Below are 20,416 nucleotides of genomic sequence, written 5' to 3' on the forward strand. Positions count from 1 at the left end.
TAAACCGAAACTAGTTGTTCAACTATTTTAAAGTTTTTTAAAAATAAAGGGTGCTATAAAATTAATTTTGTTTTATCAATTTAAAAGTAACCCATGTCAATAAGTGTTTTTGATAATATGATATATGTAGGAGAATCTTATCGTGGAATTAAATAGTGAATGCATTTATTCAAATGCTAATCAATATATAATTATTATTTAACGAAAATCCCAAATAAACTCTGCAAATCATCCCGAAGACCTCTGCTACTGCAGACATTGACAACAGGGTTAACAGCTTGATGGAAATTCGATGAGAACTACTATCCAAAAATCAGTTGCCAGCCGGGAATCGAACCCGGTACCTCCCAATTGCTAGTCAGGAAAGAATTCGTGAAATCATTCCTGACTAGCAATTGGGAGGTACCGGGTTCGATTCCCGGGCTTGCAACTAATTTTTGGATAGTAGTTCTCATCGAATTTCCATCAAGCTGTTAACCCTGTTGTCAATGTCTGCAGTAGCAGAGGTCTTTGGGGTGATTTGCAGAATTTATTTGGGATTTTCGTTAAATAATAATTATATTATAAGTTATTGTTATATAATAGCAGACTAACTTCGTGAAACTTTCATAAGCAGATTTTGAGAACAGACTATACGTCGATCGAGTATTATTGTTCAAGTTATTTGTCTTGATCTAGAATGTCTTTCAATTTTCACTTGTATGTGAATAAATGAACTAATGTGAGAATGGAAGTCCCAGCCCAGTGATTAGAGTGGATATCACAGTTGATTATCTGCCGTATCGATTTTGATTATCAGCAAGATTTTCAATTCGTAACTGATTCCACAAAAATAATTGAATGTTGAGCACTTGAAGCCGATTGCACTGAATTTTAATCTCTCTCCAGAATTACTTTATTGAGAGGAACAATGCTACTCATTGTTAATCCCTATGAAATCGCATCATTCTACGGAGATGAATGTTTAATTGCCTTACATTTAACAGTCTTATATATTTTGATAGAGTTGCAGATGAAAATCAATGATAAATTTCATTTATGCTAGAATCCATAACTTAATCATTATCAAACGAAAATCCAAGTTATGCTGTAAATCACCACGAGAACTTCTGCTACTGAAAATATCGACTACAGAGTGAATAGCTAGAAGGAAATTCTATGAGAGTTACAATAACCAAAAATTATTTGCCAGCTCGGGAAACGAACTCGGTACCTCCCAATTGCTTTTCAAGCATGCTCATCACAACAAACTGACAATCTCTAGAGAGCAGCGCGCATAGCGGCTAGCCGGAACAAATTAAATCTAAACTATGAACGGAGATGTTGTGGATTTTTCCCACACTAAAAATTGAGGTGTAATGTATAGGTTAAAGGTTAATAGATTATTCTTATTCTGTTGAATCATTGAATTGCATGTGTGTAATTTTTTGCATTGTTTTGGAATTTTTAGTAGATGGAAATGAAATGTATACAGTATAATAATGAAATGATAGCATGATAGCGACTCCTGGCAGTCAACCTTTCGGGTTATGTCAAAACTTTTGTCATGTGTTACATTTCTGATATACATTCTCTTGTAGTGTATGGTTTTATTGTTGTATTATGTAAATAAAGGCATTTTCAATTCAATTCAATGCACTTGAGACATCATCATCAGTGTTCTCTTTTGGTTAGTACCAACCAAAACTAATTGAACCTTTAGTTTGACTCAAATAAATTATGTGGAACATCTTTTCCATTCCACTTTAAATTGGATCTTTTGGGACTTGAACTCACTTATATCACTCTTGCATAATATTATGAAAATACATGAAATGAGATGAAATCGGGAAAATGGGAAGAAAATAACATGAGTCTGTGAAGAGGATGAATTCATCCTTTGTAATAGGTGAATACAGACCCTACAAGTATAAAAGGGAACAAGCTCCCTCGAATAACACGCGAGAGCTTCATGTATCATACCTCTGACGAAAACACATCTGTAGCTATCTCTCAGCATCCATTTTCTGATTGAACCTTTCCTCAGAACTTCACTCAAGACATATTCTCTTACCCACATAATACATTGTAATGCTAGCGTTTTGTTGAAACTCAAAGTACGGGCCCAATAATTCACTGACAAAGAATGCTGCCTTATCTCTCCCAGAAGAGCGATTGTTATGTTAAGATCCTGGGCTGCACTGTGGAATCGGAGATTTGTGGTACTTTTCTCTCCACCGCAATGATTTTTCTCCTAGGAATGTTTCTTGCTTGTATCTTGAACATTACTTATTACAGCTCTGTTCAGTCTGTCTTCATATTCGGTACAGCCTCATGAAGGAATTCGGCACAGAAAATAAGAATCTCTTTGAAATGTGTGATATTAACAATGAGGGGCAGTAGAGACTGCAGTTTATTACTATTATTTTTCACCTAGTGTAATGTAGGTCACATACACTACCGTTTAATTAGTTCAACACTCTTATCAGATTGATTCAGCATTCGAATTTCCAATTCTTGTGAACAGAAAAAGTGTTGTGCTGTTTTACATGTTATTATTATTCATTTATTGTATGAAATACTATAATCATAATAAAATAAATTATGACATTGGAGTAGAAACTAGGCTTGTACTATTTCTCTCCAAAAATTTTGATAAAATGTTAATGTTGTTCAAAAGTAAAGGTTACGAAATCACACACTCCTTTGTCACTTGATTTTCGGTCCAGGAATAATGATTTGAAAATTTTGAATTTGAAGGTTGATGCTATACTCTAAATGAATCACAGGATATATTGTTGTGCCATAATATTATGGAATCTTTCTATGAAAAATATGACCCAAATCAAACAGGAAAATCAATGCAAAATACAATTTGAATACTGCTGAATTCTGACCAAGTAGCTCTGTCAAGGAAATTCAGGAGTCTATTGATCTTCCAATCCAGGTGAAAAGTGAAATATCAAGTACTTAATACTCTACTATCACGAATATAGGGCGAAGAAATGATTGTCCGAGCGAAGTGAGGTCTAAGATTCGAGTCGACGGTTTGGCATTTCTCTTAATGTTCAAATGTTTATATGTTGCGCATTTACAGCGAAACGCGGTAATAGATTTTCATGAAATTTGACAGGTATGTTCCTTTTTTAATTGTGCGTCGACGTATATACAAAGTTTTTGAAAATTTTGCATTTCAATGATAATATAAAAGGAAAAAGCGTCCTTCATACGCCAATATTAGAGTAAAAATCAGAGTATAGAATTATTCATCATAAATCAGCTGACAAGTGATTACACAGATGTGTGGAGAAACCAGTCTATTGCTGTATTTCCATAAGGTCTATAGTTTCAATCAGGTACTTGGTGGATGAGAATACTGTGTGAGGTCTACTGTTCACAGAACTACTAGTATACAATAGAAAAGTATGTTCTATTAATATGTGTGTATTCATCTTAATATTGATCTATGCTTTTTTTACTTTACTTTTTCGGTCCTCCCAACGGTCCAATGTCCGAGGAGTCGTCATGACTACTCTGTGTTCATGTGTGTATGATATTCATCCAAACTATTCATGTCTGCATTAATAGCGATTACATCAAACAATGAAATTCAGAAAGAAAACACATAACTTGCAGTGAGTTTCACTTGAAAATTACATTCTTCATGAATATACCATCAATTAGGTACTGCCATTTTGCAATTTTTCAATAATGTTGCCAGTTTGTTATGTGAATCTCATAAATAGATAACATATATTATGGTGAAGTAGGATGACGTTGCAAGTGCTGCTCTCTAGCGGTGACTTTATCAAACCGCATCGACCAATCACAAGTGAGTTCCTTGATGGAGATGGAGGTGGACGTCCACTTCGAATCTCATTGGCCGATGAAGAATTGCGTCATGTAACTCCATTTTATGGAACAAGCCGATCTTGATCAATAGAATTCCAGAATATGTGGTTATTGTCTTGAAAATTCACTATAGACATTTCTGACGTTATTCTTTATATTTAAATAACGATTAGCCTCCTGCTTGGCATCAGTCGGTAAAGCATGAGATATTTGATATAATCATATAATTAGGTCGTGGTTTTTTAATAGGATTCAGTCTCATAAAAATCTTTCTAGGCCTAGGTATGGGCTTCTCCTATAACTCTTGTAATTCAATTAAAAATAAATATATATATATATATATGATACTTATACTATAGTGTTGAGGAATAAAAATAATTGCACACCATAAACATTTCATACATATATTAAACAATAATGCAAAAGAAAATAGATCGAGGCAAAAAATATGTAAAGAGTGATAAAAAATATAATATAAAAATAGAACAATAATTGAAATCAGTAAAATATCACAGGCTAAACTTTATATTCTAGATTTATGGCACGAATCATTACCATGTGCCTTTATCTTAAAATTCATATGCATCCTTTGGCATGTAGCTGCGATATGCTCTTGTTAATACTTGTTGACTTGGACAATTCAATTAAAAATAGGTTCTTTAAGATCAACTTGATAAATTAGCCACTAATAATCCAAATATATATATATATTAAAATCTCTAGTACTTAGTAGATTTCTTTGTATCGAATATATATTTTATCTCAGGGTGCAAGATTCGGCACCTGACGGAATAGGTAGAGCCATTCATCTAGTGAATTAGAGCTATAACAAACTATCGCAAATTATATTGCAAAAATTAAATATCATATGCATATGTTTTAATAGCCTAGATTTTATACTTCTTTGATTCAATGGAATTTTCTGAAATGTATTGATCTATATTTTTTCTTCAATAAAATACCTTCAATACTAATTTTACTTGCGCAAGTATTTCTCTTATTAATTTCTTAATTTAAAATAAAAACCCTTTCGGCGAGCTAGCTTTGATTATTAGATAGATTCGAAGCACTAGGGCGCCGATCACTAATTCAATATTTATCACTCACGTGTCGAAAATCTTCTTATAAGCCGCCGATGTCGATCCAACTCCATGTGGTCCTGGAATATGGTAGCCGGAATCGTCTCTTCCAAGGGGTTATAAATTATTTGAAATTGAAAATGACTTCTGCTTTACAAGAGCATCACAAAGTCTTTTAAGAAATTTAATAATTTGATCTAACTTTAACTTGTACAAATTTTATTAGCAAGGTACTATGCTCTAAAATATTTGGGGTCCTCTCATGGTGGCATTTGGCTGGCGAGTGCTGGTTCTCCTTTCTCAATTTTACAAATCTTATTTCCGACTTTCAAATTAACATAAAATTTGAATATCTTAGTCCTCCGCCATTTAGGTTCAAATAGATCGTACAAAAAATATCAAATTATTACTCAGGTTGTGCGTTTAATAATTTCTTTGCCTTCGAGCCATATCGATAACATAGACTATACAAAGTTTTAACATAAATCCAGTACATTTATATAAATATATAGAAATATTTTTGAATTGGCCTACAGTTGCCGCCTATTAACTGCCGTTGTGCTATTGGTGCATGCAAATTTTATTCGGTATTCATGCGCCTGGTACCTCCTATTTCCTGAATACACTTAATTATTTTTATTCGGTTTTTTGGTTATGCTCTCTACATGCTAGCTAATATTCTATACACTAATATTTGTTTCATGCTACCTAATAATTAGCCACGTGATCATGTGTTTTTTCACATTGCATACTGTTTGATTGCAATAGAGCTCTGCCAAGGGGTTTTGGTCAGATTCTACGTTGCTCGATTTAATCGATCTCTAGGTCACCGATCCCTGAATGCATATACCTAACCTCAATCTTCAAAATATTTTATATGATAATATATTTATTAGCAACAAATTCCTTCAAATCCTTTTTAGGTTTTTGTACCGTTTAGCCAGAACAAGCTGATGCTATCTAATCTTAATTATTATCTATTTGGCGATATTAGCCAGTTACTTTATTTTCGGACCTATTACTATTTCGGTTAGGGATTTTTATCTACCCAAATTCGATGCTTTACACATTATATAGTTAATTGCATTGTGACCTTCCCACAAGGAAGGTATTGAAATACGTAATAGAACTTATTAAAACGTATATCAATGCCACGTATTGGAACGTAATAGAAGATGTGACCTTCCCACAAGTAACTCCCTCTAACAATAATACATACTCAGACGGATTTACTCTTCATTTTTGACACTATAGACACTGAATATGTTAATCAAAAACATAAAAGTTACTTAAAGACTTATTATATTTTTCTATATTGTTGTTGTTGTTTTAAGTAATGAGAAACAGCACGGGTAAAAACAAAACGGACAGGTCTATAGGTAGATTTCAGCTCGCTATCGACTTTCTTTATACTTCACTCCGAAATCTACAGTTGTTTCCAATGATGTACAATTTAAGTAAAGGACTCATCTGAATAATATTGAAAACACTAAAATAGTAAGTTGTAGCCCGACCAAGCACCGTTACCTCAAAATAACAAATTCAATCAAACATTTAATATTTCAATGTAAATAATACATCAGTTTACCTCAATTTATTATTATCTTTTTGTTCATCTACAAATAATTAAAAGTGTGTTCCTGGTTTATTTCTTTATGCTGGGACTCCCACATAGGCCTTTGCCTCGTGAGTACCTAATTATTTCCTTTCAGATGTTTGTGTGTGTAGAAGTGATATGTTGTTTTTTTCACGACATTAGCTATATACAGACTTTGGTATCACTTAACTATTCATACATTGTAATTAATATTATTTTATATAATATTGTTTTTTGCTCTTTTGTACACATCTTAATGGAAATGAAAATTATTATTTATATATTATATTTATCAATGATAACTTCAAATGTTTTATCACTGCACAGCTATCTAGTGCCATCGATTTTTACCGCGACTTGAGGTGTAATCACATTAAACGCTTAAACGTACAAGTAAACGCGTCGAATCATGCATGAGCCGAAAAACAAAATTTGAAAAGTGTAATTGAGACACGTTGTGCATGTAGCTGCTCACACTGCACGCCTAGTTGCGAAGTGCGAGCTTTCAGTGTGAGTGCTCCAATTGCTCTTCCCAGATTTTGTTCCTCATCTGCACGATTGGTCATGCATAACAACGCGTGCACTTTCACATAATGTGAAAAAATGTGATCACAAAAAATGTGAAATGTGATCACACCCTTTACTTACAATCTCAACCTCACTCGTTCTGTTCACACCTTAAGATTTCTGTCTTTCGAACTTATTCAGTGTTCCAAATCCTCCAATCTCAAAACTTGAAATTGCACCCATATGAAACCTCAAAACCCAATATGCTTTCCACCACAAGTCGTATAACGTCTCAAACCCTTCATTAATCCTGAAATTGGTTAATTAATACGCGTCTGAAGCACATGCTCCAATTACTTCAGCTGACAGCTGAAGGCTGCGCTGATTCAATTCTAATAAATTAGTTACTAATTGGCGGTTCCTGTATGCAAAGGCTGTTACAAATTGATTGATGTTTCCATTCAAAGAGGTGCTGGTTGATAACTATATCGGGGAGATTCAGACTGTTCGAATTCGAAGTTTCGAAAAAAAGCTGAGAGCCCGAAATGAAACGTTTTGAAAATGAGAAAGCCTGATTCCAACCACATACATGAAAAATACGTGACAGCAATCTCGATAACAATACTTATATCTGTCAATCCATCCCGATAGATGTCACCTGTTATCTATCTCATCTTCTAATCAATGAGAATATCTATGTTATTCCTATTTCAACGTTTTTCAAACATTTCCAGCAAACCTCGAATAACCACTTAATCATAGAAGGCGCACAAAAACCTCAGTCTCGTTACGTAGACTGTTTGAGAGAAGAATTGTTGTTGGAAATATTTTTGACGAATGTTTCGTATTTCTGGTTGTGGATAGCAAAACATCTATCATCGGTGGGAAAGATTGATGTGTGCAGCATTTGTTACACCTTACAATTCTCACCAGTTGCTTAGACTACTTGCTCAGTTATCGGAGACAGGTTGATGAAAGATTTGTGCAATATTGGAAATCATAAATCAAGTGTAGCGCTTGGAAGACGAATGTGGAGTGTCCACAAAGCTACATAGTTGTGTGTTGATGTACACTTCACACTTTCTCCATGAAGTTGCATTTGAGAAGGTACCATAATTATCTAATGAAATGAACTAAGGTATCTGATCTATGATCTTTGAAAGGAACTTAGTAAAATAATCTTATTTATTTATTTATACATTGATATATAGGTTACAATATCATTCTAAACTATGATGATTGGAAAAGGAACAACAGGCTTAAAGCCCAAAACTGTTCCTTTCCCAAATTTAGTTAGAAATTGTCCAAAAATAGGTTATGTTCACACTTCACGATTTTCGTCCAATTTTGAGTCCAAAATATTCATAAACTAGGAATTTAGAATTTAGGAAAGTTGAAAACCAAATTAAATAAGAATACTTCACCAAATCATCACTAATAACTGAAAAATACTGTATTAATAATTGAAAATTAAAAAATCTTATCATTTCCGTTTGTATCAGTTGAGTATTGTTGTGAAATTCATTGAATTGTTCGCTATATTTTCAGTTATTTATTGAAAAAATATGATACTTCATTCATTTAATTCTCATGATCACATCATGATTGACCGAGCGAAGTGAGGTCTAGATTCAAGTCGACGGTTGGCATTTCTCTTAATGTTTAAATGTTTATATGGTGCGCATTTACGGCGAAACGCGGTAATAGATTTTCATGAAATTGACAGGTATGTTCCTTTTTTTATTGCACGTCGACGTATATACAAGGTTTTTGGAATTTCGCATTTCAAGGATAATATAGAAGGGAAAAGGAGCCTCCTTCATACGCCAATATTGGAGTAAAAATCTGACTATAGAATTATTCATCATTAATCAATCAGCTGACAAGTGATTACACAGATGTGTGGAGAAGCCAGTCTATTGCTGTATTCCCTTAAGGTCTATAGTTTAATCAGGTACTCGTGGATGAGAATACTGCGTGAGGTCTACTGTTCACAGAACTACTAGTTTTATTATTAGGCTATGAATGAACATCTAAATTTAATTCTATCAACTTGAAGCAGCCTGCACATGGGGCCAATTTTAGTAGCGTCTACTAAGGCTAGCTACACACACATCGATTTTGGTCGTTCGATAAAAAATCGAACGACCAGAATCGATGTGTATGTAGCTAGCCTAAACGTCCACTAGAAATCGTGGGAACACGGAAATGGAAATGCCATGTTCAGAATCTTGTCCCGGACATTTCCAGTTCCGCGTTCCCATACCAGCTATATAGTAGCTGCTACTAATATCCTTGTGTGTGCAGCTTGATTTAAGACCGCAGTAAATAAAATTTGTCCAAAAAGTTGAATACACATATTACGTTCTTTAAAGAGCTAGGAATTTAATAATTTTCAACTCTGTTGCTAAATAATTTCAACCAAAGACCTAATTTACTGCAAATATTAAGAACAGGGAAAACAGCTGTGAAGAGATTCGAACATCCAATAATTATTTGACCGTGCAGGAATCGAACCAAACACCTCCTGTTTGCTAGACAAACACGCTAATCAAACACCGGCGGAACAATCTATGGATACATTATTATATATTTATATATAACAATCATATTTATTAGAGGTTCTGGTACCATACTGTCTGTAAGGTGAGAATCTACTCTGAAAAAATCATTTTTGTTCGAGCCTTGATTATGAAGGCTACTATACTACTACTACTACTGCTATACTATACTTATGAATACTATCTACAAATTTGAAAACAAATGGACGCAAAGCCAAACAAAGTTTTTCAGTAATATTCTCAGACTGGGAGTACATCTGATATCGTCCTCATAAAGGTTCAATTATATTTTATCACAAAAATCCGAATTTTCAAAGATATTCAGGATCTTATTCAGTCCCTTCAAGTTGATAGAGACATTGAAATTGAAAGGACATCCAAAACAATAATTGTAAGTTAAAGTTAAATGTCCAGCTCATCATCAAGGTTTAATTATCCCTAACAAATTGGGATTTTCAAAGATATTCAGAATCTTATTGAGTTCACTCAAGTTGAAATTGAAAGGACATTCGTAACAATTGTGTAAGCAGTGGAAATCTTAATATTGTACTCCCTGGAAAACTCGAGATTCGCTTTCATTATGATGCTTGCTAATAAAGTACGTTGTTGCTGTATGGCCGAGCTGGCAGCCTGACAGTGGATTACAACTTTGAAGAGCCAACTGACTTCAAATAAAAATCCGGCATGAATTTTAATATCGCACGACAGAGAGAAGAAAATCTTCTAACTTCCAACTTGAAAACAGAGCTAAATTGCGTCCTCAATTCTAATGTATTCATTGTAATAATTTTGAAGGCGATTCCAGATTTGCTTCTTTTTGTTTATTACTTGCTTTTCAAGGACTGGTACTTGCGAGTTCATGGCAGCGAAACAATAATGTCTCACTTGAAACAGGAAAACTTCATAATTTCGTTGAAAGTTGAAAATGGTACGGGAAATTACGAATCTACTTTGAAAAAATGATGATGAATCTTGAAATGAAGGCAATCAAGGTTTGTGGAGAGACTTGATGGAGCAGAAAATGTGAGATTAGACAAATCTGGGTTATTGGAAGTGGAAAGCTGTTTAATTAAATTGGAAAGGAGAAAGTTATTACAAAATTCATATTCCAGTTGTGAAATAAAGTGTAGCCCATATCTCAAATAAGCAAGTGATCACAAATAAGAAAATAATATTGTCAAATGTATGAAAGTCATCATTTGAAATTTCTGCTAAGGCCAATAATATTAGATTATGGAATATAGGGATCCAGGGATCCAATACCCTTGGAAAAAATCTGGTGTGGTGCACTCACACAACTTTCCTTGCCGTTATGAAAATTGATCAACTGACGCTAGTGTTCCCGCGCATCTCAAGTCTACTTTTCTAAGATCTGAGCCAGCTGGTGACAATAGCGCTGCAGACACATGGAGTCTGCTATCTCTTCATAGTGAATGATTTAATAGAATCAACAGTTGTAATTTAATAGTTGCCAACAGTTTGCAATATTGGAAAATCATATTTTCTCGAATTTCGAGCTTGTTTTCAATTTTAGGTGAAAATGCTACTGAACATCAATTGTAGAGATCTTTTGTTTGTGAAATTAATTGTAAATTTTTTTGTTTAAATTATATCTGAAGCCTGATAATTGAGAATCTAAAATCAAACTTTGCATAGATGGCACAGTGCTCCTGAAATTTTTACAGATATGAGACTTGTGGCAGTTGATAGAGCTTATCAATGACTTTTCTAGGTATGCATTTGATAAAAACCGTTGGAGCCGTTTTCGAGAAAATCGCGAAAAACCCTGTTTTTGACAACATTTTCGCCATTTCAGCCGCCATCTTGAATTGCATTTGATCGAAAATGTTCGTGTCGGATCCTTATAGTGTAATGAACTTAAGTTCCAAATTTCAAGTCATTCCGTTAATTGGGAGATGAGATATCGTGTACACAGACGCACATACACTCATACACACCCAAAAACCACTTTTTTGGACTCAGGGGACCTTGAAACGTATAGAAATTTAGAAATTGGGGTACCTTAATTTTTTTCGGAAAGCAATACTTTCCTTACCTATGGTAATAGGGCAAGGAAAGTGAAAATTATATAAAATTACATAAAAAAAGTTAGAAATGCCTAAGCTACGAACGCTTTTGTTGCCATAGAATCCAATCAGATCATTAAACAAGCTGCTAGAATAGTTTTGATTCTTGGTTCTTGAATCCATTCTTACCGAAGAAAATCTCTTAGTTAATCCATCAAGTCCATCAAATCCATCAAGAATTGAATAACGGATACAAATTATCACATCATTACTAACTATTTTTGGGTATCAAGCATAAAACAAGAAGTTCAGTTTGAGATTTCAATAGAAACCGATTCTAAAAGTTTTCCTATAAATATTCCATGAGTGAACTTCAATTCAAAACATTTCGTATCCATGCCTCGCAATTTTTGAGCTTCCCATTTAAACATGAAAAATGTTCACCATAAACTAGGATTATTCTTAATTTTCCAGCTCAACATCACGCTAGTTTCAAAATTCCCAACAATTTATCATCTCCTATTTTCTATGAAATATGCATTACAATAGTGGGTGTAACCAAAACAAATTGTTATCCTTAGTAATCACTCCACGTCGTAGATAGGTGGAAGGATAAGGTTTAGTCAACAGCAGCACAACAGTTCCAACAGATCTGTGATTATAAATCTCGGTGATTCTCAGGAGAAATATGATACCAATGCCGTTCTAGACTGAACACTCAGATCCCATTCAATTTATCAAGTAGCTCTGGGCAATACTAACGGTGTGGTCAAGTGAGGGATGAAATGTACACAAAAGCGTGGGATTTTCCCTAACAGTAGGGATTTTCCCTATAATTCTTCATACAGAAGCGACCACTATGATTAGTTTTATCGTCGTTATATGGATTGTAGTTTGTTTTTGAATCCTATGAGAGAGGATACAGGATACAATCCCAACTACAAACAAAACAACAAGCTATGACTTAGTGATTGCTCAAGAATATGAAACGGAGTTTCAATCATGTGAAACAGGTATGTTTCTCAAGGGATGATGTTTGAGCTTCAATTCCTGGAGAAGAAAAAAAACAATTTTTCACTTCTACTGGCAAAGACCGTCTGAGTATATTAAATTAGTTGCTGTTGTTGGATCCATCATTTTCTCACTATTAACTAGAATCTATATGAATAATTTTAAGAAGGAAAAAATCACTCAAGTTTATGAACATCACTCTTTTATCTCTGCTTTATCTCAAGAAATAATTATTATTGAAATAAACCATATTATTAAAATGTACCATAGAATAAGCAAATACTAGGCGTATCTATCCCTATATGATGGGTGTGATACCATGGAATAAACTTGCAGAAAGCATTGATAAGTGCTTATTTGTTCGTGGGTAATGTAATATAAGATGATAAATAATGTAAAAAACTTATTGTAAGTGATTGATATTATGTTTATGATATTATGTAAGTTCATTCTAGAGCTAATGCATATGAAATAATTATTGTACCAATATCCACAGGCGGTTCTGGGTTCAATCTTCTATTGGGCAAATATTTTTTTGATCTAAACTCTCATTGAAGTTCCTACGAACAGATTGTTTTTCCTGTAATCAATATTTTGTAGCAGCAGGAGTCTTCGAGGCAGTTGATAACAAATAATAAGGATTCTCATATAATAATTAATTAATTTAAATGAGATGACGACATTATAGAACTTTTGGGCTGTGCCTGTTAGTACTTCTCCAATTATTTTTTAAAATTGTGTTCGGTTTATCAAGAGTCAATAAATAAATAACGAGCGAAGCTCGGTGCCATAATATTCAGTGATGATAGCAACATACCTCCAACAAAATAATTTAAAAGGATATTATCATTACTTTATAGTATAGTATCAAATCATTATGTTGTATAATATTGAGCAATTCAGTTTCACAAGATGATTGTCAAATTATCATGCGATCAACTGAAAAACTTCAAAGAAATATGTATCAAGCGAATGTACAGAGACATCCTCAGTCATCAAATTCATACCACATTCCACGCAGTCAGCAGCTTTGAAAATATTCTCCGTGTGTACCGCAACTTGGCCTCCAACCCATATAAACCAGTGCAGTAGACCTAAATCACTTTTGGCTCTCTCGGGAGAATCACACACACACACACACACACACACACACCACACACACACACACCACACACACACACACCACCACCACCACCACCACCCCACAACAACTGTGAGAAGCAACAAGTATCACGTCGAATCCACCACTAGTGAACTGTCAGCACTATTCACTAATTCACTTAAAACTGTCAGCATAGATTGAATGAAAAGTGTTGATTTATTCCATAAGGAATGCTGCCAATCCAATGTCAAAATCACATCAGTGAGATTCACTTCAAACTGACAGCATTGTTTAAATTGAAAACTTTCATATCATTCCATAAGGAATGCTGCCAGTTTCATGTGTAGTTTACTACAGTGAGATTCACTTCAAACTGTCAGCATTGTTTAAACGGAAAACGTTGATGCTATTCTATAGGGAATGCTGCCAATATCATATGGAGTTCATTACAGTGTGATTCACTTCAAACTGTCAGAATTGTTCAAACGGAAAACGTTGATGCTACTCCATAAGAAATGCTGCCAGTTTCATGTGGAGTTCACTAGAGTGAAATTCACTTATCTGTCAGTATCGATTGAATTGGAAGAGTTGATGTTATTTCATAAGGAATGGTGACAGTTTGATGTGGAATTGACTAGGAGTCTACTAGCATTGAGGATCTCATGTGTTTCTAATGGGAATGAATAAAGCATTTCGTTCAGAGCTCTGCTCTCTGAACGGTGAAAAGGAATCCAGGGAATAGACGGTTGTCAGACTGTGGTTAGTGTGTGGTATAATATTATAGTGATAGGATACATGGGTATGTACCATCACAGAAAAGAGAACCTACGTTCCTTTACTCTGTGAAAGTATAAATACTGATGACCTTGGTGACAGACAAGGTCGTCTTGGGGGAACCAAAATGGCGATGGATTACTGACTATGGATGGAGGATGAAGCTACATGATGATGATAGTGGAGAGAGAGAATATTGAGAGAGGAAGAGAGTGTGAGAGAAAGCGTATAGTGACTGAGTGAAAGGGTATAGTGACAGTGGATAGTGAGTAGTGAGAGAAGGAGTGAGAGTGACATAATAACGTAATAGCATAGAGAAACAATAGCATGAGTAATATCCCATGGTAATAGGCGTTTATGTCGCAACTTTTACTGTTATCTCAAGGCCGCCAGTTCATGTAATTCTTTCCCGTGGAGCTGTGTGAGACTGGTAGTCTCTCCTTGTGCCGTTCATGCACTACTACTCACCCCAACAAAACAGTAAAATTCGAAAATAATCAACAGTAATCGGCTTTAGATAACAGTAAAAGTTGCGACATAAACGCCCTAAACCATGGGATTTCTACTTACGCTATTGTTTCTCTATGGTATAGTGACTGAGTGAAAGAGTGAGACGGGAACGAGATGGAGGGAATACGAAAAAGGAGCAGAGTGAGGGGAAATAAGGATATATAATAAGGATATAAATAATCAAGAAGAGGGGAAATAAGGGAGAAGAAAATCATGAGAAGATACTGGGAGATAAACAAGAGTTTTTCGAGGTGAAACTGAATGGGTAAGAAAAAACGGGAGTCATTAATCATGTTTAACATGACCAGATAAATCATCATCGAACAATAGAACTTCTGTGGAAGGTACTTCGTTCTATAATTAATCGTTTGAGATTGATTGGACTGATCCAATAAAATAAGCCGGCGTCAGTACTCTGTGCATATTTTTTATATACTGTAACTGTTTTATTTTACTTGCTAAAAATCCTACTTAGTTCTAAGGATGTAATTATTCGACAAATCCCTATCAAATGGAGTACTCCCAATATAAGATTGTAATGTGATGAATAGTTATTTGTGCAAACTAGTGCGCAAAGTGACAGTTTGCTGCACCGAAAGAAAACGTTTACGCACGAGTCATAAGCGAGCCATAATCCTCCATTTTTTTTGGAGGATTATCGTGATAATAATAACTTAATTATTATTACTATCATTCATAATATTCAAAATGTATAATTTAATGAGTTCTCATTTTTATTTATTTGAAAATCATGAAGAATATAGATTGAACAAATTCGCATTTAAAATACACGCCAACAATGTCAACAGCTGATTGGGATGGCTGCAAGATAATATGCAAAGTATTAAGAGTATAAAGTATAATAAAGAAATACTTTGCGCACTAGAGAGGAAAAGTGATTCTTTGCGACCTGCAATCAGTGCATAAATGGTCACTTTCCAAGGTACCTGTAGAAAAAATTATTAATAAATTAATAAGTGATTGGTTTTCAATCAATCAATCAATCAATCATTTATTTCTTTTCAAAAACATACATGAAAATGTACATGAAAAAGTCAAAAACTAAAACTAACTTAAAGCTAAAGAGAAATAATAGTGACTGTATAAAATTCATTTTTTACAGGTAAACTCGTTTATACTGTAGCATGCTAAATCCATCAAATATGCTCTCAGCAATTCCTTAAATTTGATCCATCAGGTTCATGTCTTATGCAACCTGGGAGACAACCAATAATTTTATACCCATGTACGTTGGACTTTGTTTATATTTTTTCGCCAAACTGCACAGAAAGCAGCTGTTTTCCATTCCTACGTAGATCTGAAAGACCTTGTTTGCAGACGACGTCAGAAAAGAGTTTCTTTTCCGGTCTAGGCCAGAAAGTTGTCTCTTTCCAGCCGCTTATGGCTGGAAACAACGCGCTAATTATTATTAATAAGTCATCCGCTAGATCGGGCGGAGTGCCACTTTCATAATAAGCTGAAGTCGCCATGATTTTAGTTCCAGTTTCGAACAAACTAATTCGCTTCGCAACCAGTTTTATTCAATTATTTATTGTTGATTAGTGCATTCCGAATTTTCAAAATGCTTGAAGATGACTGTGGTATTCCAAGTGAAATTTAAAAGAATCTGAAATCCTGACTGCAAATCTTCTACCACTAAAATCAAGAGATAGGTACGATAGCTTAACGAGTATTCTTTATTTGTATTCTTTAGTTATTTTGTCAGCAATACCTGTAGTGTGGCGAAAAATATCGTTCGCCCCACGGGCAAAAATGTTTTTCCAGCTCTCAATCTTTCTAGTCTCGGCCTCGCCTCGGACTTGAAAAACCGATTTCGAGCTGGAAAAATTCATTTTCTGCTCTAGGTGCGAAATAGACTGTCCTTATTGTGTTTCTTTACTGGAAAATTATTTTTATTTCTTGTGTTGTAATTATGTATATCTACTTTTCATCATCACATGTTCAATTTGGTTCTATTTTTGATTGATTTATTTTTCCTACAGTTACGTTGAAAAGTGGCATTGCGGCACTGATTACAGAACGCAAAGAATCACTTTTCCGCTCTAGTGCAGGAAAAATTTTCTGCACTCCAGATTTGCAACATGGCAACGCAAAATACTTAGTAGGTTATATGGAGCAACAGTGCAGCAAAATCAAAATGAAGTTGGTAACAGTGACTGGGCTGCTATAGTGAGCAGAGGTGCAACGAAGCACAACGCGCTAATTATTAGTATTAGATATTATAACCAAGGACAACATTTTTATTCAATTTGACAATAAATTAAGGTTTTATCAATAATAAAATTACACAGAAAAACATTTGATGCATTCAGGCAATTTTACCCATAATTACCCCCTTCCTCATATCATGGTAACTGTAGGAAAAAACTAATTTGAAATACGTGCGCAAAGTTCCTCTGCTGCACTCAAGAACCATTCCGTCCTCGCCTACGGCTCGGCGTAAACGTTTCTTTCGATGCAGCAAACTGTCACTTTGCGCACTAGTTGCACAAATAACTATATTGAATCATGAGAATTACACAACTTTCAGAAAAGTACCACAGGCTTACGCCCAAAACGGTTCCAATTCTAATTTATACAACAGTCCAAATGTCGCTAGGTTATGTGTCACTTAACATTCATTCTCAATAAATTACACACTCAATTTAAAATTCAGAACACCACAAATGTTTTCTCTAATTAAAAAAATAAATTAAATTGAATAAAATCAATCACAATCAATTAAAAAAATTCCAACTTTGGAAAAAACTATAAATTTTGAGACCGAAAAGACAAACACACTATTTAGAACTTGAGAATTGAATATTGCTGTGAGGAATCATACTTATGACATCTAAGTCTCAGAATGATTCGTACAGCTCTAGATCCACTCTTCAACAATTGAATTGAATCCTACTCCAACTCTCTAACAATTCAAAGCTTAGAAATCCACGCTATTCAGAGCAAACCTAGTTATGTCGGACAAATCCTCACGCACTTGGAATAGCCTGCGTGGACGATCAAGCCTCAGCGCCAATTTCAGACTGAAATCGAATTGAATCATTAATTAACATTTGTCCTGAACTGTCCCCGAGGAAGTGAACCGGCTGAAGATTGACCACATGTGCTTGCACATATATAGGACAGAAGATGTGGGATATGGGACTTTGTATATGGGTTATCCCTGACTGGGACAAGCAGTGCAAGCGTTGATAATTGTCTATGTCAATTGCTCATCCCCGATGGCTTGCTGAGCTCAGCTCCAGTGAAATTCACTGAAAAATGACAGCATTCCTCATATATGACACCATTGCCTCCCTTTCAATCAATGCTGATAGACATGACTATTTCCGACCAGGCTCGCTCTGCTTTCAAATTAAGAAATTCAATTTCAGCGATTCCAATTCAGATCACATGATCGAGTGTTTGATTCCCGGTAGGGATTGTTTTGTCTCGATCATTCCATCATCACACTCATCGTGGTTAGATTCACGTCAGGCTGTCAGCATCCCAGGGAGGTCCGACTGCGCCCTAAACTTCGCCCTCCAAGGTTTCAAATAGAGGCAGCTATTCATTCCTCCCTTATAAATTGAACACCGATACTAATGGATTTAGATGGAGTCTTTATATAGAACTTAAGAAAACTTTTTCTGGAAATCTAGAAGACATAACCTCATTTGGACTTCTAGGGCCGGTTTTCGAGCTCGGGATTTAGCTTAGTCCCCTAAGCTGCGTACACATATTCGCGCTTCCAACCCGCCACCGAGCACGCCTCCTCCCTCGTACCGCCCTCGTACCACCATCGAACTACAGTCGCTCCTCCCACGTACCCATCATGAACGTTACGGAAGATTTTAGATCTTCTCGCATTCCCCGTCGAACCACTCTTGCTCGCCGGTCGATCATCAATCGCTCTGCTGGAGTGACGTTCGGTTGCGGAGCAGAGCGAAAGTCTTTACGCACCTTTAGACTTTAAACAGCTGGAGTCGGAAAATTGATTTTCCAAACGGGGCGGAGGCGCAGTCATTGTCATAGTCACGTTTGAATTAAATTAAGTTCAGCTACTTTGAACTATTTAGGAATGTCTAATTTCGTCAAGGAAAAACGTTTCCATTATAGAAATGAGAAATAAAAACTACGACTACTGTTATAAAAGCTGCGACTACGCCCCGTTTGGAAAGCCAATTTCTGACTCCAGCTGTTTAAAGTCTAGGACTTAGCTAAATCCCGAGCTCGGAAACCGGCCCTAAATGTTACCTAAATTTGGAGAGAAATAGTATAAGGTATTCTTAGTTTTTCTCTCCCGATCTGCGTTTGTTGTAAAAAAAAACAATAATAAAGAATAAAGAAAGACTAGAAACTCTGTGGATTCATGATAGATTTATTAAGAACAACACAAAAAATCTAATTGGAAAATGTATCGTTTCCTGCTAGAATTTACAAAAAAAAATTGAAAAATGTCGTTTATATGCCTCGAAATTCTGCAGTTATCTTCCAATTCAACGCAATAAGAACTTAAGAGTGGAGTACAGGAGTAGGCTATTAGTGAAGTGTTTAGATAAAAACTTATTAGAAAACTTCGTCAAGTTTCAAGTTTATAAAGTCACTCAAAACCAGCACACATTATTAAAGTTTACCTTCACATAATTCCACCTCCTCACACCTAAATCTAACATGATAGACAAACTCGAACATTGAACAGAATTTCATTGATTGATTAGAAACATGCGCGCGATGCATGCTCGTTGAATTCATATGTGACACACATTCTTCAATCAATATGCGCTTGCATCAACATCACATATCAACAATGACAGTCATATGCATCACTGCAGGGAGCCTTCCATCCATGTTGGTCAGCATGATCTTGTTAGTGACGTATTCATCTCATATGTATGACAACTGCATATTATAGGTATCGGGAGGTATTTTGGTCTGGAATAGAGCGTCCATACATAGATATAACGTATATTGTGCTTCAGGCATAGTTACAGTATACACTGCGTATTCATAGAATGCAATAGCGTCGATTGAATATATGGATATAGGGTCGTATTTTCAGCTGTTCATGATAGATATACTGCGAATTGAATTAGTGCTTTGAAACACATATATATATATATATATATATATATATTATATATTATATATATATATATATATACTGTGTATTGTTAAAACGCACAATGTCAATTAGACAATCAGTATATAGATATAAAGCCTTTTTTTGTCTGATAGAGTTCTTTAAACATAGTTATAAACTGCCTATTTAAGATGTGCAACAACGTCAATGGAGTATATGATATAGGGACATCTTTGTCTAATATCGTGCGTCATAAGTAGACATACTGCATATTGATATAATTCTCACAACATATATATAAATATTGCGTTTTGGTAAAATGCAACAACGTCGA

At 34.9% G+C, this 20,416-nt stretch overlaps 1 protein-coding gene across 1 annotated transcript in view; it reads left to right on the plus strand.

Moving 5' to 3' along the window:
- The first annotated feature begins 3,750 nt into the window (after nt 1-3,750).
- The window catches only part of LOC111044574 (two pore potassium channel protein sup-9), a 123,329-nt gene continuing 106,663 nt past the window's right edge, over nt 3,751-20,416 (plus strand). Inside the window, exon 1 of the mRNA XM_039436581.1 lies at nt 3,751-3,811. Coding sequence (XP_039292515.1) covers nt 3,751-3,811 — 61 coding nt within the window. The remainder of the gene's footprint in view (nt 3,812-20,416) is intronic.

Source organism: Nilaparvata lugens, chromosome 10 (genome assembly GCF_014356525.2).
Source record: "Nilaparvata lugens isolate BPH chromosome 10, ASM1435652v1, whole genome shotgun sequence".
In the NCBI taxonomy this organism is placed as follows: Eukaryota; Metazoa; Arthropoda; class Insecta; order Hemiptera; family Delphacidae; genus Nilaparvata; species Nilaparvata lugens.